The sequence below is a fragment of the Astyanax mexicanus genome, chromosome 15 (assembly GCF_023375975.1).
Source record: "Astyanax mexicanus isolate ESR-SI-001 chromosome 15, AstMex3_surface, whole genome shotgun sequence".
In the NCBI taxonomy this organism is placed as follows: domain Eukaryota; kingdom Metazoa; phylum Chordata; class Actinopteri; order Characiformes; family Acestrorhamphidae; genus Astyanax; species Astyanax mexicanus.
Window position 1 is genome coordinate 9,577,309 of NC_064422.1, and position 25,192 is coordinate 9,602,500.

Below are 25,192 nucleotides of genomic sequence, written 5' to 3' on the forward strand. Positions count from 1 at the left end.
ATCACTAGAGTGAATGTGCTGGTTGTGTTGTGAGAGCGTGTTTTACCTGTAGGGAGGTTCTGACAGTCACTACGAGTTTGAGCCAGGCTGGGAACCGGCTGATAGTTTTACAGAGGAACGAGACGATGGTGTCGCCGTAATCAGGCTTGTGGAATTCTGCTTCATTCAGTCCGTCTATGAGGATAATGAAGTCTTCATCTTCAGTGATCTTTCTCTCTGAAAAAAAAAACACACACACATTCACCATCCATTAACCCTGCAAGATTTATAAAATAGCAAGTGAAATCTCCTCATATTTACTCACTAATTAATTTCACATTTTATTATCATAATAGATTATTATAATAAAAGAGAATTTTATTACTATTTTTAGACTTGTTCCATTGGCAGATGAAAAAAAAACACAATTCTCTAAATAAATAAAATCTGTAAACTTAAACTGAAAATTTATTCAGCTTAAGTTAATTAAAGCATGTACAAACGTCTAGAAATTATATAAAAGAAAATTAGAAACTTATATTTTAAATATTAATCAAAATTAATTTTAAAGAAACTGTATAAAAATACATTCACTACAAATACACAACAAAAAATATACATCATGTAAATCGTGGATCTTAAAGATTTAAACAATATTTTTTATATCACAGGTTTATTCTATAATTATGTCCTTGATTCTTTTCTATAGAAAGAATTAATAATAAAGTTATTACTCATCTAAGTATATTATAAACTGTTTTTTTTGCTTGTTAAATGTAGTGATTATTTGTTATTATTACATCCTGTGGTAAATCTAGTCTCCCACCTTTATAAAGTGCATCTAGCGGCTCGAGGACCCCTCGTCTGAAGGCATTGAGGGGGTCCTGGACGCAGGAGCGCAGGCTGAGCGTGCTCTGGACGTGTGGCTCCTTCAGCAGCAGTTCTCTGTAGGCGCTGAGCTGTGGTGAGCGGCACAGCAGCGCCGCCACATTGTGCACGAACTCCGGCACCAGGCAGGTGTACGCGTTATCCGCCTGGCAGTAGTGATACGCCACCACCTGCAGGGGGCAGCAGACAGGAGCAGATCAACAGTTATTATTGAATCACCAGCATCTGAGAGATGTTTTGGGGTTGGGTTGGCGAGTTGAAATGTGGAGGTGAAGGGGGGTTATAGCTGGGAATATTATAGAACCAAATTAAAAAGGGGGAAAGTGCTTAAGTAAACAAAACTGTAATTCTCAAAAAAATAAATAAATAATCATTTATTTCAAAGTTAAATAAGTGCTGGATGATAATCTACACAGATTTCTCTACTGAAAACTGTTGTTTGTGTGAGTAAAGTGCTTTCATTTATTTACAGTAAGCTTAGATTTCCAATATTTTGTCTAAGGGTGAGTTTTCAGTGAAGTTACTCTAGCTTTAAGGCTGGGTGCACCAGCATTAGCTTTAGCCGCTACCTGCAGCGATAGCGGGACTTTAATGCCGCCTGATAGCGCTAGACTGAGGAACCCTGAGTGTTCTGGTAACCCATAGTGCTATCAGCTAGTGGTTCATCCCATGTAGCTTGTTTAAATACAGCAAACTCGCAGACTACAGTCTGATATACTCGCCTCTGAAGGGCAAAAGAGATAATACTGTGGTTAGCAGCTAATGCTGCTGCACCCAGCCTTAGTGCTGGAGAAACTTCACTGAAAACTCACCCTTATTACTCAGTGGAGTGGTTTTACTGCTCATTTACCTGACTGGTAGAATTTATACATAAGGAGCACCAGATTATAAGGCACACTGATGATTTTGGGGAAAATTAAAGGATTTTAACTGCGCCTTATAGTGTGAAAAATATGGCACCATTCTTTAGTTACAGCTAGAAATATGCTTGTTATGTAACTGTGTGTGTGTGTGTGTGTGTACCTGAGATGCTAGCCTCCTCATGGCTTCCTCTTGTCTCCTCCTCATCTCTGGCGTCCCGGGGCAGCTGCCTCCTCCCAGAGTTCCATGGGTGGGCTGAGGCTGGGTAAGTGGGAGACCATCTCCATCTGACACAAACAACAAAAACAATATTAATACAATAGCTGAGAACCACTGCTTCATCCTGATTAGTCTAACAAAAGTGGTGTTTTTGCATTAGAAACACTCTAAAAACACTTTTTTTTGTTTTAATAAGTTTACAACAGGAGTGTATGAATATAGAAAGAGTATAAAACAGACAAAATATAATTTTTTAAATAAGAGCGTTAAAAGTATTGAGCTGCATGAATTATTTTATATGTTCAGACATTTCTGAACATAAGGTGTAACATAATACACATTAAATATCTTTAAAACAACCCGGAGCTGAACCCCGACTCCCTGACCCTTACGTTTGGGCGAAGCCTGCGGACTGTCGGAGGCGATCTGTCTCATGCGGTTGCCGTGGCAGCTGAGAGCCACCAGTCGAGAGATGATGGCGGTTTTGCCGAAGCCGATGTTGCCCACCAGGACCACCCCGTGGTTGGTGTCTGGGTCTGTGCTGCCGAGCTGAGCGTCGATCTCCTGAAACAGCCAGTCTCGGCCCGTGAAGACCGAGTCCATCGTTATACTGGGTACTTCAAAGAGCAGCGGCTTCAGAGCAATGTCCTGCAGACGGTACGGAGCAAACCGCACTGAAGAGAAAGAGAGAAAAAAAAACACTTAATTATTACAGTATAGACACATAACACACATATATACACTCACTCTCCACTCCACTCACTCTCCACACTGGAAACACCTGATAAAAGTTTAGGATTGAATTTACGATACTGTCCTTCCCAACGTCAAAGCAACTACAGCAAAATAAAATTATGAATAATATAATAATGAGAGACACTAAATGTACAATACAACAAGGTCACAGATATAGACATACATGAGACAAGAGACACAAATACAATAGTTTTACATAAAAGACGGGGCGGGTGGGGGGATTAAAGAGGGAATGACAGTACCAGTAAAAACAGAACCTGTATAAATGTTAGTGCAAATATAGAGGTATAAAAGCTTAAGGCTGGTAAAGTGAATGAGTGCAGTCCCTGTAAATTTCACTTTGACAGAAAGATGGGATGCAGGTCTGCAGTCTGTTTCCAGTCAAGGCTGTCCATCATTTAATCACGCTTTCTTAAAATAAACTTTTAGACCATACTGTATCAGTACTGCACTGTTAAATTGGCTCATGTCTGCTCTATTTATCGCAGTGTTTTTAGATCTACGTTGCACAATTTTTGCATGTTTTGCACTTTGTCTATATAATACTGTAATATACTAATATTATCCATGTTGCACCGTGGTTCTAGAGGAATTTAATTTTATTCTACTTTGTACTGGTACTCAGATGATATAAAAATTGACTTGACTTGACACAGTAGAATGTTGTAACTCTAGAAAGCTAACACCAGGTGATTTTCGACACTTTCTTTATGTGATTTTCATTGAGCTGTAGGGGACCTTGGGGAGCTTCAGGGCGCTCATTGATGACATTAATGTTATGGTTGATTCCCTCTTCCCATTTATGTTTTTTTTTTTTACAACAGGAGATTTTTATATGCTGTAGTGATAGAGAGTAACATTTAAATCAAATGTTCTGCTTCTAAATATTCTTAAATGGACAAACAAATGGCAATCTTAGATTTTGTAATTAATATTTTAGCTAGTTTGCAAACAACAGCCACATATTCATATCTGCCCACATTTTATATTGTTTTTATTTCTCATTTGTTTTTCTATTAATTTAATTCAAAATGTATTTTAACTAGGGGGTTGTACGGGAATAGTATATTAGAAATGATATACATTAATTAGAGCACATACACAGTGCCAGTCAAAAGTATGAACACACCTTCTCATTTTTTTCTTTATCTCTTTATTTAATTTATTTTCTACATTGTAGATTAATATAAAATACATGAACATAAGTAAGGAACACAAATGTGATAACTTTAGTAAAAATTGTTACTCCTCCAAAATCCCCTGACCTAAACTAATTCTGCATGTGTTCCTATATAGCTTTAATACAGACCTCAATATTAAATTTAACAAGTAAAAAATCATAAGAAGAAAAAGGACTCATTGAACGAGAAGTGGTGTGTCCAAACTTTAGACTAATACTGTATAGAAACACTGCTATTTTATAGCCACTGTAATGTACAAAAACTGTGGTTCAACATGTGGACTGCAGTCTCTAACTTTACAGCAGCGTGGTGGAGGGGGTTCAGTGAAGTGGCAGGTCAGTGGAAGAACAGTATAGGTGTTTCCAATAAAGTGGCTACTGAATTTAAAAGGAGAATTACTCAAAGGATAACAAATACACACAAACACTTTATACAACATGCACTAACAGCTGAACTCACAGTCCAGCAGAGTAAAACACATCATATATATACAGTTAAATACAGTACAGAGAAACAGTAACGTCACTGATCACTGACACAGCAGGTAGAGAGGACGCAGCGAGAGCAGAACACACACTTACGTGACTGGGACTGCCAGGCATGGGCGTTAGCAGAAGCTGAGACACACACACACACACAGAAAGAAAAGGCCAGCGTTGAGAGAAAAGCTGCAAAAAGCATGATGGATTCAGCAGCAGAGAGGAGGACGAGGAGAGGAAGATTTGGCACCTGCTGCTATGAGAGAGCCACTCAGCACAGCTCAGCCAGAGAGAAAATCACTATACACTACAGCTAAAAGAGGTGTGTTCAGCCAAAATATTATTCCACAAATTAGTCCATCCAGACAGCTCAACATTTTTTGTAATGTTATATAGACATAATTACAGGTAGACACTCTCGCTGAACACTGACTTTATGTTTATTTGGGTTTATTCTAATGTTATATAGAGTTAATTACAGGTAGACACTCTCGATGGCCACTTTTTATGTTTATTTGGGTTTAGTATTCTAATGTTATATAGAGTTAATTACAGGTAGATACTCTCACTGACCACTTACTTTATGTTTATTTGGGTTTAGTATTCTAACGTAATATAAAGTTAATTACAGGTAGACACTATCGCTGACCACTGACTATGTTTATTTGGGTTTAGTATTCTAATGTTATATAAAGTTAATTACAGGTAGACACCGTCACTGATCGCTGACTTTATGTTTATTTTGGGTTTAGTATTCTAATGTTATATAGAGTTAATTACAGGTAGATACTCTTACTGATCACTGACTTTATGTTTATTTGGGTTTAGTATTCTAATGTTATATAGAGTTAATTACAGGTAGACACTCTCGATGGCCACTTTTTTATGTTTATTTGGGTTAATACAGTTAAGTTATGAAAAATGCAAAAACACCCCCTTTCTCCGAGGAGGGTGAACACAGTGTACCCTTAAAGCTACAACTGAATGTTCTACCACTGAAGGGACAGTTATATTGCCTGCAATCTGGGTGAACAGACTGTTCTTAAGGAACATTTCTGACAGTATAAAGAGTACAAGCTTTTGTTACAACAGCACAGTGTACGTTACAAATAAAATGTAAAACAGATGGTAACATATTCTATAAATGCTGTGGTCATAGTATATAAAAAATGTATGTGTACTGTTTTATAGTGCATACATACATACTGTCTTATAATATAAAATACCGGAAATGTAATCTCTCATAAGTAGCATTTGTAAGCAGTTTCCATTTGCCTCATAATGTCATGTTTCATAATGCATTACAATGTCTTGGAACCTCTTGAGACCAGCCTGATACTCTCTCTGTTCATGTTTTATATATTGATTTATTATAGTGCACTTTATGAAGTCATATACTCTTGCTTTATAAAGTGTTTTGCATAAAACTTTAATTACTCCCATTTCTTTTATTGCTCTCTGCTCTGTAACTGTGTGTGTTTGAGAGTGAGAGCGAGAGAGTGTGTGTGTGTGTGAGAGAAAGAGAGAGTGTGTGTGTGTGTGTGTGTGTGTGTGTGAGAGAGAGAGCGAGAGTGTGTGTGTGTGTGTGTGAGTGAGTGTGTTACTCTAGAGAAAGGTTATGCTGAGTGTGTCCTGGAGGGACAGTGACACTGATACTGTGAGACAGAGAGCAGACCAAGATGCCACATGGCTGCGTACACACTCACTCACACTCTCTCTCACACACACACACACACACACACACACACTCTCTTTCACACACACACGTGCACATATCAAGCTTTACTTAAAGCAGCAAATACAGCAACAGAAAGAAGCAGAGCACAATGAAAAGCAGAGGTGCAGAAGAGCCATTGCTGGGGCCTTATCCAAACCCCACTGGACCTAATCCAAGCCTCTCTGTTTCTCACAAAATCCTTACTGATCTCAATCTGAACCTTACTGGCCCTAACACAAGCCTTACTGGCTCTAATTCAAACCTTCCTGCTCCTAATCTTAACCTTATCGGCCCTAAATCAAGCTTTAACTGCATTCACATAAGCCTTGCCAGCCTTAACACAAGCCTTACTGCACCCTAACCAAAACATTACTGGTCTAAGCAACCAAGCAAGCCTTAAATTAATTATTGAGAGCCTTACTATCCCTAACCCAAGCCTTACTATCCCTAACCCAAGCCTTACTGGACACTAACATAAACATTAATGGTCCAAATCAGAAACGCACTGGCCCTTAAAAATGCCTCAACTGTATGAATGTGAACCTTCCTGGCCTTAACCTTGCTCAAATGGCCTTAACCTAGGTCTTAATTTAAATCTCGCTGGCCTTATACCAAGCGGTACTTATACACAAGGTCTTACTGGATCTTAAGCCTTACTAGCCCCAGCATAAATAAACCTAATCTGAACCTTGCTGGCAAAACAAAAAACATTACAAGTACAAATCTGAAACTTTCTGGCCCTAAAACAAGCTTTGCTGGAGGTAACCCAAGCCTCACTGGCCTCAACACAGCATTATTGGCCCTGACCCAAGCCTAACTGGCCCTTGAGCAAATGATAATGACTTTAATGTTAGCCTTATTGGCACCGTCCTAAACCTTAAAGGCATTTATGTGATCTTTACAGGCCCTAACACAAGCCTTACTGACCTTAAACGAGCCAAAACAGAATAACACAATTTCCCTGGCCTGTTTGATTAGCCTTAATGGCTTTAAGGTGACCCCCCCCCCCCCCTTCCCACACACCTTAACCAAAGCTTTAACAACTTTAAAACAAGCCTTACTGCCGTACTAGAACTTTACTGACCCTAACCTGTGCCTCACTAATATAAGCCTTACTGAGCCTTAACTCTGGCCTTAGTGGGTGTAAACCTAACTTGCTAATCCAAACCTAGCGTACTTTACATTAACATCAGCTTACCTCTGAGGTCTTGGCCGGAGCGTCCGGCTGTTATGCTGTTCTGGCGGGGCATGCGCAGTGAGGTGCGCAGGGGTGTGTGTCTCTGCTCATCCAGGAAGGCCAGGTCCTCCAGGTGAGCTGAACTGGTGGCTGAAAGAGCAGGAGGAAAGAAGAGAGAGGGACATAGTTATAAGTAGTGTCACATATAGTTTCATAGTGTATATTTAATAACTTATATGATATACTGAATAATTCAAATTTAATTAATTTGTATAGTGTTTTTTACAACTGATGTTGTAAAGCAACTCAACAGAAATCAGTAATATGATAAAAACACATAACACATAAAACATATGACCCTGAAACTGTGAGAGGAAGCAGTACTCACTAGGAAACGCTATCCTTATTATTGATGAAAAGTCACTGGATAATTAATAATTTACAACAGGTTCTGAATAGTTTATAGTGAAAATAGAATGATGCACAGAAGACGATAAATTATTTATAGTAGATACTATATATTTCATAGTATATTCTTAATAAATAACAGTAAATACTGAATACTTACTGTAGATACTGAGTAATAGGTGCATATTCAATAATTTGTATTAGTCACCAAATAATACACTTTATACAAGTCTTTCACACATTCATTCTACAGTGTAAACGAGCAGGCCAGAAGTGCAAAAGCTCTGTGCTGTTAAGATAGCAATGTGCCAAAGTCAGAGCTCACCTGGCTCTTAAAGAGAAAAGTGTAAAGTGACCATGATTAATTAAGAGAATTAATAAATGCTTTTTTCGCATTTCGAGCTGCACAAGGCGTACTTTTCCTGACGTTACGATAGCAAAGACACACTGACATGCTAAAATAGAGCCCTTAGTATTTAAAAACAATCCCTACAACTACATACCACACAAAAGCTGTTGGAGAAATATAAATGAATACATTTATGCTACACACAACATTACATGTGAACATTCAAGTAAAAATTGACACTGACATGTGCTTCACCAATAGTTACTATGTTACTGTATGAATTGGTAATGTGTAACAACTCAGTTATTAGAGACACTTTATGAATATGAACCTGTTTTTTTTTGTTTGCAATATTTGAGGTCTGAAAGCTCTGCATTTTTTTTGTCATTTCAGCTATTTCTCATTTTCTGCAAGTAAATGCTCTAAATAACAGTTTTTTATTAGGAATTTGGAAGAAATGTTCAGAGAAACTGATTCAGAAAGTGGTATCTTATTTTTTTCCAGCGCTGTATGTAAGAAATAAGATTTTTAAAGATTAAATCTTCATAGATGTATTCTCTCCTGCTCGGTTTGTGAGCTTCATCACGCTTCAGCTACAGGACACGAGGACAGAATCTGACAGTCATGCGTTTGTGCCTTCACACTCACCCACTCTCACACACCCGTCCATTCTTCTGCAGCGGAGTCACGTCACGCCTGAACTGCACTGACACAAGTCACAGGGGGTGTTTATAGCGTGACTTCACTGTTTACAGTCTACTGCTCCCGTTTCCCACAAACCCAGCCTACAGTTCACACGTGAGGAAATATTTCAGCATTACTTTGTGATACAGTAAAAGTCACTGTATCCACTATATCAGAAACACCTCACTTTTAGGCCCTCTGATGATGTTTCCATAAAGACTGATTAAGACCACAGAGTCACTCTAGCTGGTTGATGAACACACTCCCAAACTTAGTAAAAACCAAGTGTCTTAACACCTAGTTCTAGTGCTGTAACTAACAAACAATGCAGAAACTACCAGTGCAACAAAAACAAGCGATGTAAAAATACCATTTCTGTAAGTAACAACCAGTGCAAATAAAAAGCAGTGATGTGATTAATAACCTGTATCATAACCACCAGTGCTGTGAATAACCACCAGTGTGAACTGTGAACAACTACCAGTCCCGTAACTAAAAGCAGTGACATAACGTCCAGTGATGTGATTAATAACCAGTGCTATATTTACCATTGCTGTAACAAGTTCTGTAACCACATGTGCTGTTAATAACAACCAGTACCATAAAAGTGGGCACCATAACTTCCAGTGCTATAACTAACAACCAGTGTTACAACAACCAGTGATGTGATTAATAACCAGTGTCATATTTACCAATGCTGTAACAAGTGCTGTAACATGTACTGTAAATAACAACCAGTACCATAACATCTAGTTCTATAACATGTGCTGTAAATAAAAGCCACTACCATAACAACTAGTTTTAGAACATGTGCTGTAAATAACAATCAGTACCATAATGAACAGCACCACAACTACCAGTGCTATAACAAACAAACAGATGTGATTAATAACTAGTTCAACAACCACCAGTGATGTGACTAACAACCAGTACCATAATCACCAATGCGGGAACAAGTGCTATAACAACATGTGCTGTAAATAACAACCAGTATCATTACAAATAGTGCTATAATGTGTCGTAAATAACAACCAATAAAATAGCTACTGGTTCTGTAACAACAAGTATCATAACTGATAGTGTTGTATTAACATGTGACATAAATAACAACCAGTACAATACATAATAGTGCTTTAACAACTTGTGCCATAACTACTAGTGCCATGACTCGTACAGTAACAGCCAGTACTGTAACAAGAAACAATTGCTGTAATTAACAATCAGAGGCCTAACTGATGTGTGGTAACAACATGTGCAGTAAATAATAACCAGTATTATAACCATAACAACTAGGGTGGCAGTCAGTGATGTGGGAAACAGCAGAGGTCAGGCTATTAGCTTGTGCTTTTTCTTTTAATTCCTGTCACATAATCCAAGAGGCAGGGTGTTGAAGTGCGCGTGTGTGTGTGTAGGTAATAAGGTTGAGTTGATTGTAGGAAAGCTCAGATCAGCTTCTCTTGTATCTGCAATGCAGCACAGCCTGGCTGCTGCTCTCAGGGGTCTCTGAATAACGCTGCTCAGAGTCTGTATACATATTCGTGTGTGTCAGACTGCTATCATCAGCTTACTCAGAACATACACACACACATACAGGGTGTGACCTTCCTCCATCTTCCAGCTCCGGACCCGTCTCTGCTCACCTCACTGAGGAGGAGCTCTTAAAATAGACAGGAGGAAGGATCCGGAACGCGTGATATTAAAGACCACAGCAACACGCTCCAGAATAACACTTTAAAATTGATGTTGTGTTTGTGCGGCAGGAGCTGGAGGACAGAATGACAGGAACACGTTTTCTAAGGTAACACTTTGAAGGTGTGTGTGTGTGTGTGTTAGTGTTTGTGACCTTGTGTGAATGGCTGCACTTTTCAGTGTAATAGTGCTTTAATACACTGATTTAACACTGACTCACCGACTACAATACTGTTTATCATCTTTATCCAAAAGCAATTAAAAGCAATTAAGTTTTAATAATAAGATAAAAGAAGATTAAACTATTAGAGGGACATGTATTTACATACAGCTCTGAAAAAAGAGGCCACTTCAGTTTCTGAATCAGTTTCTCTGGTTTTGCTATTTATCGGTTTATGTTTGAGTAAAATGAACATTGTTGTTTTATTCTACAAACTACAGACAACATTTCTCCCAAATTCTTAATAAAACATTTATTTGCAGAAAACAACAAAGAGCTGAAAAAAGATGCAGAGCTCAAATAATGCAAAGAAAACAAGTTCATATTCATAAAGATTAAAGAGTTCAGAAATCAATATTTGGTGGAATAACTCTGGTGGTTTTTAATCACAGTTTTTAATTCATGCATCTTGGCATCATGTTCTCCTCCACCAGTCTTACACACTGCTTTTGGATAACATTATGCTGCTTTACTCCTGGTGCAAAAATCCAAGAAGTTCAGTTTGGTTTGATGGCTTGTGATCATCCATCTTCCTCTTGATTATATTCCAGAAGTTTTCAATTTGGTAAAATCAAAGAAACTCACCAGTTTAAACAGTATCTGATTATTATCCTGCAGAATTAGCTTACTACACTCTACACAGCATAAAGAGGGCTGTTTACTGTTTAAGTGATTGTATATTTGCACTGTGAGGAAGCTCTATTTTTGTGAATGACATATTTTCTTAGATTTTCTGTTCTGTTTAAAAATAACAGAAACCGACTTTATGGCTTCAAGTTTTAGGGGTGCTTAAACCCCTTAAAAAAGGGCTAGCGACGTCCCTGATAAGAACTGGCCTGATGCTAACTGCAGGCCTAGATCATCACGCTCCTAGCGAACAACCTGTTTTTAGCTATTTTTATGCTAATGTGGATTTGGACACAGTTGTGATCGTTTGGTATGAACGTGTTGTAAAAAAATTCACTTTCTTTTCAGCCAGTTTCTCTATATTAAGCCACAATTTTACTCCAAACCCTCATTATAAAACTAATAGAATTCCTCTGTAAGAATCAGTACTGCCTCTAGGTCAATAGACCACCATCAGCATTCATCTTCTTCAGATTGGGCTTCTTTAGAACCTCCAGTCAAAACTGGCAAAATCTCCCTCTCCCATTCACACACAGCACTTCTCACCCATCCAGCGCTAAACACGGTCATCCCATCCCCCCCCCCGACAAATTATCTGTAATATCACTCGCCTGCTGGAGAGGCCTTCACCCCTCAAACACACACTCACAACACAACCGCACTGATTACACACACAATAACCCAATCAGCAGAAGACGTGACACAGCTGACGTCTTCTCCAGCCTGACTCTGTCTTTATGTCTCAGAGTGGACGGACGCTGGACGCTAGCTGTGATTGCTGCTCTCAGACGCCACTTCTCCGCAGTCACCGAGTGAAACACTCAGCTAAAACCTGTACACACACAAGCACACACTCACAACTGTCCAGTGTTGCCACTAGGAATCAGCTGAATGCCACTCAACTGTGTTGAAGGTATAAACAATCAGCTGAGAGCTGAATACTGACTGGAGTTCAGCCTCTTTAACTTCTTAAGAGACTAGCATCACCACCAATCAGCACTGTGCTAACTGCATTTATAAATCACCACACACACTCCTCAGACCGTCTGGAGGTTTTTGTTAAGTTATGCAAACACACACACCCTCAAACTGTCCAGCATTGGCACTAGAAATCAACTATGCTTAACTGAAATGGAAAAGTATGGAACCACCCACATTAGGTCAATGATTAAAATCTTTTTCTCAGTGTATGGCCATGGAAAAATGACCATTTGCAGTTAAAAAGAAGTCACGTCAATTTTGGGAGATCTGAGAACAATTCAGAAGGAGGATTCATTTAAAAATGTATTTAAAGACTGATGTATGATGTCAAAGTGTTTGATGGTGATGCCGACACTAGCACTTTAATAAAATGTTCTTTTTATTTTTTATTATCTTATTTTTTTTTGTCGTTTGGTAATTATTGTGCTGTTTAAATGTGTGAATCAGGTATGCGTTGTGGCTTTACATGTCATGTGTTTGAATGCTATGTTTGGTTAAAAAAGCAACAATAAAAAGAATATTAAAGAAAAATTAAATGCTTAACTGTGGAGAAAGTATAAAACAATCGTCTGAAAGCTGCTTGATATCTGAAGTTTAGCTTCTTTAGCTTCTTAAACCCTTTAACAGGCCTTGATCTGTATACAGGCTACAGCTGTAGGTGATTGAAAACCCTTTTAATCTGCAGTAAAATAAGTACATTTACATCCTGGAGACTTTGAGGGCTTTGAAGAGTCCTATAGGACACTTAAGAGAAGCTGCCTGTTCACTCTCTACTACACTTAATATTCTCAGATCAGAAACAGGTCTGGGTATCGCTTTAAATTTTTTATGCTGATAACGGTACCAATGTGATACTTTAAATTCTGTACCGATGCCCAAACGATACGTTTCTTTTTCTAAATTGAAACCAAAAAAATAAAAATATATATTATTTCTATATAATGAGAGCTATGTCTATTTTCAAACCCCAAATTCTGCATGTTTGAAAAAAGACATACAAACTAGAAAACTATAATAAAAGAAAGGGTTTGAAAGATTTCGAATATTTGCCTTATATTTCAAGAAAATGCTGATTTTTAAATGGAGTCCAGAAAAGCGACAATTTTATGATTTTTAATTAATTTTTTTCAAAATTTAATTTCTATTACACTTACAAATTTCAGTAACATTTCTTATCAAACATGAAACCATTTTGTGTAATGCTTGAACAGAAATCTTCAAGATATCGGTCTGTAAAATCAGGCAAAAGACAAAAGAGTCTAATGTAGCTGAGAAGTAGCAGCTGGACCTGCTCTCTCAAATTAAAAAAGTTGAAATTTAAAAAGAAACTTTGATTTTTGTGAAAAAGTCATTTTAGCTTGTGGCTCTTTTTAGCTGAACACTGTCTCACAGCTCAGAAGAGAATCTACTGATACTTTAATTCTTTAAATCATTTCAAAGCAATTATACTTTTTCAATACATTTTCTCAAAAACTATTTTATTAATTATAAACAAAATCATTAGGTCTTATACAACATTTGATGCTCTTTTAAGTAATTTGCATAAAAGTGGTCTATTTGAGCTGACTCCTTACATAAAACTAATATGTCAAAATAATAACATCTTTACCTGAATGTATTTGAATCCAGATTAGGAGATAAACGTGGGTCAATGTATCAGAAGTAACAATTTTTTTAAATGCATAGAGTTAGCAAAATGCTAATCGATGTGAATTAATTAACCTTGTTAGAAACACCAGCTTTGCAGCTTTGATTCAAAACTTTCTGATGATTTCTAAACTTTGACTAAACTGGGTGTTTCACTGAGCTACTCCTATAATGATGCTGAGCTGGAGAACAGCATGAGGAAATAAATGAGCTGCAGTTGTTTTTTTTCTAGTCTCCCAGCTGGTGCTGCTACAGAAACACAACCCTGCGCTCAGAGCGACAATTGACGTACAGCTTCAGTTCAGCTACCAGAGACAGACAGTGCGACACTTTGAGCAAATTAATTATGACACTTTAAAGCAATCTAAACAATAAGATCCAGAAAATTGCTTAGACCTGCGGTTCTCAACCTGTGGTAGAGCAGATATCCTCAGAAAAACTGCTGCATTCAATAAATATTAACGTCTCAAATGCATTAAAACTCACTCAAAGCCCACTTTGTTTTTTTTTACTCCTATTTAAACTACAGTAATATAATTATAGGTTTCATAGGCCCTACAACAGAACCTTGTGGAACTCTAAACTAACTAAAGAAATTAACTGGTTACCCAAACATCACAATAGTTTCTGTTATTAGGATTAACAGCTGAATAATTAACCTAATTAATTAAGGATCAAGTGGATGAGGTGTGGACTAAATGCACCTAAAGTGAAAGAGTTAAAGTACAGGTGCATCTCAAAAAATTATATTATCATTAAAAAGTTTATCAAAAACTTTATTTCAGTAAACCATCACTGATCATCAGTAAATTTTACATTTCATTAGTAAATCATATAGTAGCTGAATCCTTCCATTATAAAGGGTGTCCACAAACTTTTGGACATGTAGGGAATTATTACAGGGTGAGAGCCGACTCAGAACTGACTCACAGTTGATTCAGCTGATGTAGGATCAACATTCTGTCCACAAAACCACATTCAAGCTGGTCAGGAATTTCACAGGGACCTTTAGGTAGATATAAAATAATGTCTGAAAGTCTGGAGCTCGTATCAGAGGAGTCATTATTAGCAATTCTTTATTATTTGTTTTAATGTACCGGCAAAACACTAAGAATTACTCCTCAAAGTACTTCTCTTTTTTTTTTTTGTTTGTTTATATATACAGCTCTGGAAAAAAATTAGAGACCACAAATATGATTGGTCCAATTTGTAGCATAATCTTTTCCTATATTTATTTCTATATTTTTTTCACCACTATTTGTAAATTCAGTTAGACAAGCGTATATCAGTGTCTTCACATAAATGGTGACAGTTGGTGAAGCAAAACTCCCCGCTAAAGTTACTATGTTAGCTAGCTCTCCACTAACCTTAGTTTTCTCCCGGGTAACATAGCTAACTCGCCACTAACGTTACTATGTTAGCTAGCTCTCAGCTAACCTTAGTTCTCTCCCTGGTAATATACCTAACTTGCCACTAACGTTACTATGTTAGCTTGCTCTCCGCTAACCTTTTCTCCCGGGTAACACAGCTAACTCGCCGCTAATGTTATTATGATAGCATGTTAGCTAGCTTGCTGCTAATGTTACTATGTTAGCTAGCTCTCCGCTAACCTTAGTTCTCTCCCCAGTAATGCAGTTCAATGCTAACGTTGGCTAGCTCTCTGTTAACCTTAGTTCTTCTCCAGGTACCATTAGCTAACTCACAGCTAAATGGCATTATACGCACTGTCTGAATATTTAATACCTACAGCAAATTTACAGTCAATTTAAGACCATTTAAGACATTAATTACCGAGATTTTAATTTAAGACATTTCAAGGGTTTTTAAGGACCTGCACTTTTAGCCACCTTCATTTGTGGTACTTCAAAAAGGGCAACACATTTCTAAACGCTCAATATGACGGTAGGCTCTGTGATATTCTGATGCAGAAGAGAATATATCGGCCGTAACAGAGGAACAAAGGGTGAGGCACAACTCACCTGCCACAGAGTTGGGGCGGGGCATGAGGTAGAGGGGGGTGGGATGAGAGGAGTGGTGGGTGGAGCCAGGCTCAGGGATCTTGTTGAGGCTGTGTGTGGAGGCGGCCATGTTCTCGTCCACTCGGTAGAGGCTGGAGTCCAGCGTGGATCGGTGAGAGTGCCACAGCTTCAGACTGCTGGCCCGAGAGCCGTCACCGTGCTTACGGTCCGCCGGCTCAGAGTAACTGGTCAGAGTGGCTGGTGGGGGTGAGGGAAGGGGGGATGGGATAAAAAGGGGAAAGGTTGGATGTATAGTTTTTCACTGCTGGCCACTTTATCAGAAACACCTACCATTTAAGTGCGTCAAAAAAAAAAAAATCTCTATGGGCTGCATATGACCACGGGACCACAGCAGACCTCCAGATCTTGCTGGAGGTGGTGGACTGACTGTTTTCAGCACACAGAGGTGTGTGTGACAGTGTGTGTGGTGCTGATTTGAGTGTTTAAGGAACATCAGTGTCACGGCCAGGCTGAGAGCAGGTCCACCACCTAAAAATACCCAGGCTGGAGCTGCTCTGAGGTCAGAAACTGAGCTCTGAAAATGGTCATAAACTCAGCATTAACAGATGAGCTACACTAATAAACACTGACAAATAAACTGAATAACAAGCCTTTTCAAGAGTGTGTGTGTGTGTGTGTGTTATTCACCAATTATTCCACTGTCCCTGCTCTCCAGGGTGGAGGTGGGGCTGGTGAGGGCCTGTCCCGGAGCTGCGGGGGGCAGAGTGGAGCAGGGGCTGCAGCCCGGAGGAGACGCTGTGCTGCTGGTCAGCGTGGAGCACGGACTCATCCTGCCGCTCACACCCACACCCTGCAATACACACAAACATATATATATATATATAGCCATTTAACATGGGAAAAAATAAGAGAGCACTTAAAAATGATGAGTTTCTTTAATTTTCCCAATTTGAAAACCTGTGGAATATAATTAGAAGGAAGATGGATGATCACAAGCCATTAAACCAAGCTGAACTGCTTGAATTTTTGCACCAGGAGTAAAGCAGCATAAAGTTATCCAAAAGCAGTGTGTAAGACTGGTGGAGGAGAACATGATGCCAAGATACATGTTTAAAACTGTGATAACCACCAGGGTTATTTCACCAAATATTGATTTCTGAACTCTTAAAACTTTATGAATATGAACTTGTTTTCTTTGCATTATTTGAGGTCTGAAAACTTTTTTGTTAATTTGACCATTTCTAAATTTCTGCAAATAAATGCTCTAAATGACAATATTTTTATTTGGAATTTGGAAGAAATGTTGTCTGTAGTTTATAGAATAAAACAACATTGTTCATTTTACATAAGCATATATCTATAAATAGCAAAATCAAGGAAAGTGATTCAGAAATTAAAGTGGTCTCTTATTTTTTTCCAGAGCTGTATAATATATATTATTATTATTGCATATATAGCACATACACACACAAGCTGGCCTAATCAATCTTCATCAAGACTGGAAATCCACTGCAAGATAGGAGGAAGCCCTCACTAGGTCCCACCCCCTCCCTCAGCACATACAACCCCCACCCCTTCCATCTGCTGGTTGCCAGGAGACGGGGCTGCCACAGCATCGTCCCGCCACACCCTACAGGCTCAGCAGGTGTTGGATTGGGTCAGGCCAGTCACTGTACCACACCCAACCTGCCTGTGTGGTATCAGCAGTAAAACAGCACACAATGCAGCGCTACATAGCTTAAACACACACACACACACACATATACACACACACACACACCAGTGGACACACACACGCACACACACAGGGCTAAGGGAAGGTCTAGGGAGATGAGCAGAGGCAAAAGGAAAGAGGAAAGGTGGAACGTCACACTGTGACTGTGACACTGTTTATAGATTCTGAGCCTTATGTGTTATTTTAAGACATCAGATACATCCCACACAAAGCACACACACACACACACACACACCTTCACACACTCTCACACACACAGCACTGCAGTGCAGGAGGAAGACTGAGCACTCTGCTGGTTTGCAGAGGAAATTTTCAGCTAGTGCACCCAAAACTGCACCATGCTCCCTACATAGTGAGCTGGGAGTCTGCCAGTTTGTAATCTTCCATAATGGAGCCCTGGATACACACTACATAAAATGCACTATGAATATTATCTGTGATTAGCTAACAGGCTAACTGGAAATAACTATACTAGTGCAACTAAAACAAATATAATATTATTACAAAGTTACATTATTTCAGTAATTCAGTTCAAAATGTGAAACTCAGCCACGTATTATATAGATGTATTAAACACACAAAGTGATCTATTTTAATCGTTTATTGACGATGATTTTACAATCAAAATCCCCAAAAACAATGTCTCCGAAAATTTTTATATTATATAAGACCAATTGGTTCTCAGCAGAGGGAAGCATGAAGTGCTGTAAGATTTTGCACTGCACTGACTTTGATATAACACAGTGGATCAACACCAGCAGATGACATATCTCTCCAAACCATCACTGATTGGTGGAAACTTCACACTAGACCTCAAGCAGTTTGAACTGCGTTCCTTGATTTCCAAATGAAAATGCTGGTGTTGGTCCACATTAAACTGTAGTAAACGGTCAACATCACCACTTTAGCTGTTTTTTAGAAATGTTTTAAAACAGTGTAAAATTGACACAATGTTTAACTGGAACAACATCAACTATGTATAATTATGTATATAATTATGTAATCATATATTTAGTGTTAATAATTGTAAAATAGTGTGGAAAAAACTCTACCCAAAGACCCAAAATCTTTTAAATATTTATCCCCATTTGGTGTAATAAGTCCTGCTCACCACCACTGTGAACAACTCTGTCTGAGTAGGTCTAAATGTTCTGAGGGTTTTATTTAATAAGCACTTTTTAAAAAAGAATGAGAAGGAAAGAGAGAAAGAAAATAGAGAGAGAGAGAGAGAGAGAGAGAGCTGGTTCTATGGCTCTGAATGGTCGTCAGTAAGTGTGACAGAGCCGGTTCTGTTTCTCCATCTTGGCTCCGGTTCGGTTCCGGCCCTTTGATCCCTGGAGTCACTCGGCCTGACTGAGGGTCCTTTGAGACGCCATGTTGGCTCTGTTTCAGTGTGTGTATCGGGTGGTTCTGCGTGGGGGTCCGGGGCTCTGGCAGCCTACCTGCGTGTCGTCGGACTCCTCCATGCTGTACTGTGGCCCCTGAGGCCCCACGCTCACTTTATCTCCGAGCAGGAAGCCCAGCCTCGTCATCAACGTGTTGGCAGCCTCGTCCACGGAGGGAGGGGGGCCCAGCTCCTGACCTAACCCCCCTGAGAGAGAGAGAGAGAGAGAGAGAGAGATAGAAAGAGAGAGAGAGAGAGGGTTAATCTAGGTAAATACCCATAAATTAAAACATCTGAACTGCAGTACATTATTAGGCAAATCAATCAATCAATCAATCATCTTTAATTTCACATGAAAGAGCATTGAGGGTGACCCTCAATTCCAGTATAGCTAAATATTTATAATAAACAGGGACTAAAAGGAAAAACATTTAAGGAAAACAGAAATTAATAAGCCAGAATCACATAAATAAAAGCAGAATCATGAAATAAAAATTGAAAAATTTAATAAATACATGTAACAAATATGAAAACAAGAATGTGATTGAAGATCACATCAGTATGCTACTTTTATTTTTTATATTTTAAGCAAAAGAAAAAAATCACGATGTTCTTATTTCCCATAATATATCTATTAGAGACAGAATATATCTGCCCAAAGGACAAAAAAAAAATTACAATCAAAAAAGGAAAATTAAAATAAGGTGAAAGTAAAACTCAAAAAAATAATAAAATAATTATATAAAGAAATAATTATGTGTTTTTTGGATGTTTAGCTTAACATTAATGCCAGAAATTATAAAACAGAAGAATGCAGGCAGTGACAGTCACTCACGCAAAAGGGAGATATAAATAAACATATTTATCGGTATGAAATTGTTCTGTATTTAAAGTGATAAGCATCTAAATCTTGATGTGGAGGTTCAGTGGAAAGACAGAAGAAGCTGCTGCGTGTTACGAAATCAAAGCATGTTTCGAGCAGTTAACAGAGTCAGGCTGCTGGAACACAATAAAGATACTTTCAAAATTCTTGAAATTCTTCGGATTGACTGACCTTCATTTCTTAGTAATTTTTTTCTTTTTAGTCTTTTTTTTTTTCGAAGTTGAGTATTTCTTGCTTCTCATTGACTGTATTAGAACATGACTCAAATATTCACTATTCACTGTATACCTGTAACTCTACCTCTTCACTACTTTACAACTGATGCTCTCAAACACATTAAGAGACAAGAAATTCAAGTAATTAACTCTTGATGAGCTCAGCACAGCTGTTACCTGAAAGCCTGAATTCAAGGCGACTCTACTTCATAAAGCTGACTGAGAAAATCCAGCCAAGATAAATAGAACAATAGAGATGATAAGATACAAAATCATCATTTAACAAACCCATTCAAATTAAAGATTATTTTTTGTCTAGCTTCATATATGATACTCATGCTCATAAATGCATTATGATCTTCCTGTGTAGGTAATAGGGAGGTGCCATTTCGTATCGTACGCAATAATATCCAGCTATGTTTGAATTCGCAGGGATGTCCAAACTTTTCTTGTTGGGGCCCGAAGGAGAAATATATGTGCTCTGTAATAAAACAAATAAGAAAATATACTACTTATAATACATTTTCTCGATTACTATCATTTACACATAATTTTACTTTATCTATCTTTGACAGTGTTGTGTAAACTAAGATTTTTCAAATTGATGTTTCATTTCATAGTGTTTTTCTAAAAGCTCAGGAACATTAATGTAGGCAGGGTTGCCAGGTCCAACAAAAATATCCAGCCCAGACCCGCCCTTCAGAAGCTTAAAATAGCCCACAATTTATGTCTATCAATAGTTTGAAGCAAATGGCAAAACATCTATAAGTGTATTAGTATTTTGTTTATAAGGGATTTATTATCAACATTGCTATTTATCATAAAGCCATTAATAATACTGTAACATTAGTGTTTTTGTTACTTTTTATAACAGTTTTATATTCCAATCATAAATATGTAATAGGAACATAATTAGCAAAAAAAAAAACTTTTCTCTTCTTGCCCCTCCTAGACTCTCTTCTCTCCTATTTTAATATTTTTTCATCTGCTGGTAATTTCTTGTTACATTGTGATTTTTTTGTGACTTTTTTATTTTTTTGGCAGCCGCTATAATTTTTAAAAGCAGCAAAAAAAATATGCACCAAGCCACCCCCAAATTTTCACCCAGGACTGGATTTTCAAACAAGCCCAATTTGGTGGAAAAAACGTGAACCTGGCAACTCTGAATGTAAGCATAATGAAGGAAGGAAAGAAGATTTTAGATGTTTTAGATTGGGTTTATGTGATAGCGTCACCTAGCGATCCTAGCGAACTTTAAATCTCTTGTTATAAAAACCTGCTTAAAAACGGGCCAACTTTTACTTTATTTCTAAAATACCTGGCTGGCCGTAGTTCGGAACCCCCTGCTGTACAGAATTAAACTGAATCGGATTGAAATGTAATATTTTATGATGAACTGATTCATTCTTAAAGAATGGTGGGTTAATTAAATGTGCGAGGGCTGAGATTTGCACCTCTAATGATGATGTAAACACAGAGGGCTTCAGTGTAGGTGTGAGAGGGTTGGACTGAAGCACTAATCTTCACACCTCCCCTCCTCTTCATCAGCGCTTCAAAAAAACACTGCGGATAAAGATTCACAGACAGAGCCATTCCTCCTCCAGCTCCTATACAGATCCAGCCTCCCTATAATCACACCCATTCATTCAGTGGGTACAGAGTGTGCTACAGGGGATCGCAATGCAGAACACACACACACACACACACTCACACACTGCCTGCAGCTTTAAATCTTATTTCATATAGAAAGCAACCATGAGAGAGAGAGAGAGAGAGAGAGAGAGAGAGAGAGAGATAATTTTTCACTGACAAAAAACAACAACAAAAATCTTCAGAAACACCGGAAATGTGGAAAAACACAATTTATTCTGGCAAAGAAGCTCACAGCTCTCTAACATATTCACACTGTTACACCACTGACCCATAACACACTCTATACTGTTACACTAGTGACCAGTAACGTATTCACACTGTTACAGTACTGATCAATAACACACTACACACTGTTACACCACTGACCAATAACATACTCACACTATTACACCACTGACCCATAACATATTCACCCTTTTACACCACTGACCCATAACACACTCTACACTGTTACACCACTGACCCAAAACACACTCCACACTGTCACCCTACTGACCCATAACACAATCCACACTGTTACAACACTGACCCATAACATATTCACCCTTTTACACCACTGACCCATAACACACTCTACACTGTTACACCACTGACCCAAAACACACTCCACACTGTCACCCTACTGACCCATAACACAATCCACACTGTTACAACACTGACCCATAACATATTCACCCTTTTACACCACTGACCCATAACAGACTCTACACTGTTACACCACTGACCCGAAACACACTCCACACTGTCACCCTACTGACCCATAACACAAATCACACTGTTACACCACTGACCCAAAACACACTCCACACAGTCACCCTACTGACCCATAACACAAATCACACTGTTACACCACTGACCCAAAACACACTCCACACAGTCACCCTACTGACCCATAACACAAACCACACTGTTACACCACTGACCCAAAACACAACCCATACTGTTACACCACTGACCTGTAACATACTCACACTATTACACCACTGACCAAAAACATATTCACACTGTTACACCACTGACCAGTAACACAAACCACACTGCCACCCTATTGAATCATAACACAATCCACACTGTTACACCACTGACCCAAAACACACACCATACGCTTTGAACCCGTCCCGTAACACACAGCATACGTAACATGCTCCATACTCAGTCCAGCATTGTAACTAAACAGAACTAAACAGTAAAAGCAATAAAGAGAAAACACACACCTGTTCTTACTCTCGCCATTCCGTCAACAAATCCCACCAATCAATCATCCACACCTGACCCAGTGAATAGCTGTGGGAGGACCTCCATACCTCAGAGGACAGGGAGTATTTGAGTGAGTGTGTCTGTGTGTGTGTGTGTGAGTGAGTGAGTGTGTGTGTGTGTGTGTGAGTGTGTGTGTGTGTGTGTGTGAGTGTGTGTGTGTGTGTGTGAGTGTGTGTGTGAGTGTGTGTGTGAGTGTGTGTGTGTGTGTAATGACATCACAAGTACCTCCCACAACAGACACAACAGGCTTTTAGACACTGATGACTATCAGTGCAGCTGAAACATCACTGTTTTATTATCACTGTTGTAATATTATGAACTGTTTTTATTGCTGTTGTTATTAAATGTCATTTACTTACTTACTTAGTCCTTTACACACAAACTTCAAAGCTAGTTATGCTTAAACTCACATTTAAAGACTCTCTGAACTCTAAAAATAAGGTCCGGATCAGTTGATGAGTTTTTTTCTTTCATTTAGAGCGTTTCCCCCTCTGTTTGGTTTGGTTTCACACAGAAATAAACCTAAACGCACCAAAATGTGCACCAATAAACCATGTGAGCACATTGTCTCATCTGATTGGTCAGATGTGTCTGATAAGGGACAAAGAAAATAAATATAGTGCGAGATTGCGAATAGTGAATGCTGCACATACCACGCATGTAAACAGCATGGGGCAGCAGAGACAGAGCTTGTTCATAGTTGTGGTAATTGGCGTTATCTGGCTAATATATCAGAATAAAGTGCGCCTTATCAGCAGTTTAGCTCAAATAAAAGCAGTACATTTGATAGCTAGGTCGGACCGAGACCGGAACATGTTTTCACCACAAGCGAACCAATCCAAAGTCCATTTTAACTGAACCAAATTGTGCTGTTGTGTAATAATCTCATTGCTTGTGTTACACAATTCCTACAGTCTGAACTAAGTATTATGGTCCAAATGTATTAAACATTTTCTCCTTTGATTCAGATCACTGTCTTGGTTTGCACTAGGCCTATCACAATAATGATATTTGCTGGATGATAAACTGTCCAACAAATTATAATAAAGATTTTTTGTCATATTAAGGCTATTTAATGGCATTGATATAATGCTATACTGTAATACTATATCCTTATACAATAATACATTTTTAAGATGAATGAACATGTAGTTTATATATATATATATATATATATATATATATATATATATATATATATATATATATATATATATATATATATATATATAAACATCTGTGTTTTTTCTCATGCCACAGTTTTACTGTGTGTTTCTATTATTAATGCATTTATCATGGATAAGTTCACAATATCAGAGTTATAGAAATGATTGAGGTCATGTCCATTTACTGTATGATAATTCTATAATGGAATTATTGTGACAGGTCTAGTTTGAACCAAACTGAAAAGTCTGAAGGTCCAGATAAAAGAAGGTAAGTGTGAAATCTCCTTCTAACCTTCACAGATGTAATAGCAGGTATTTTTTTTATTAGTCATCACAAAAACCTATTCTGATCTCTGACTTTATTCTTCACAAACCACTGAGAGCTTTTAGTTGAGCTGAATAACAGAACTCAATGTCCTTTATCAAAAAATCAGTTTAACTAATGTGCTCTAAAAAGACTGAGCAGAACCTTTAAGCCTATTAGTGCAGTTCTGTAATGTTATCCACTCACAGACTCAATGGAGTCACACAATCATTTAAATGTCATGACATTATTAATTCATTACATTCCCATTGAGTGTGGACAGGTTAGAGCCGACTTCTGACTCCCACTTACTGATTGAGGTCATAAAATGAACAAAATATAAAAATATGTTTCCTATATAAACTACTGGTCAAAAGGTTTAGAAAACCCCTATTGTTTGTTCAGTAGCAGTGCTGTATGACTCAGATAATCTGTTTTTTTTTTTCTTTATTAATGGCTTTATTACTGCTTATCACGTCACCTGTCAGACTAACTCTAATTCTAAATCGCTTCTCTGCTGAAAGTGATGTTATGTGAAGTCATGTTAATCTGAGCTAAAGGATAAAGCTGTTTCCATGTGGGTCAGCCAGACGTGACTCTTCCTGTATCAGTTTTCTCCAGTTTCTAAGAGTCTTTTGAAGGTGTAGGAAACAGTACTCACCGCTCTCTGGCTTCATCTGTAATTTTTAATCTAAAGAAAAGACGTCTACTTTTAATAGTACCAGAGTTCTCTGTGTTTCTGTGTCTTTTTCTA

The 25,192-nt window shown here is 38.1% G+C and overlaps 1 protein-coding gene across 7 annotated transcripts in view; it reads right to left on the reverse strand.

Moving 5' to 3' along the window:
* tanc2b (tetratricopeptide repeat, ankyrin repeat and coiled-coil containing 2b) overlaps positions 1-25,192 on the reverse strand; it is a 156,932-nt gene that overhangs the window by 15,885 nt on the left and 115,855 nt on the right. For 5 of the 7 annotated variants that reach the window (XM_049465184.1, XM_049465182.1, XM_049465181.1 and 2 more), the window contains 9 exons: positions 19,019-19,167; positions 16,529-16,691; positions 15,842-16,078; positions 7,279-7,407; positions 4,466-4,501; positions 2,340-2,621; positions 1,891-2,015; positions 806-1,037; positions 47-216 (listed from right to left, as the gene is read on the reverse strand). In XM_049465184.1, coding sequence (XP_049321141.1) covers positions 47-216; positions 806-1,037; positions 1,891-2,015; positions 2,340-2,621; positions 4,466-4,501; positions 7,279-7,407; positions 15,842-16,078; positions 16,529-16,691; positions 19,019-19,167 — 1,523 coding nt within the window. The remainder of the gene's footprint in view (positions 1-46; positions 217-805; positions 1,038-1,890; positions 2,016-2,339; positions 2,622-4,465; positions 4,502-7,278; positions 7,408-15,841; positions 16,079-16,528; positions 16,692-19,018; positions 19,168-25,192) is intronic. The other 2 variants (XM_049465187.1, XM_049465183.1) reach the window with 1 other exon arrangement.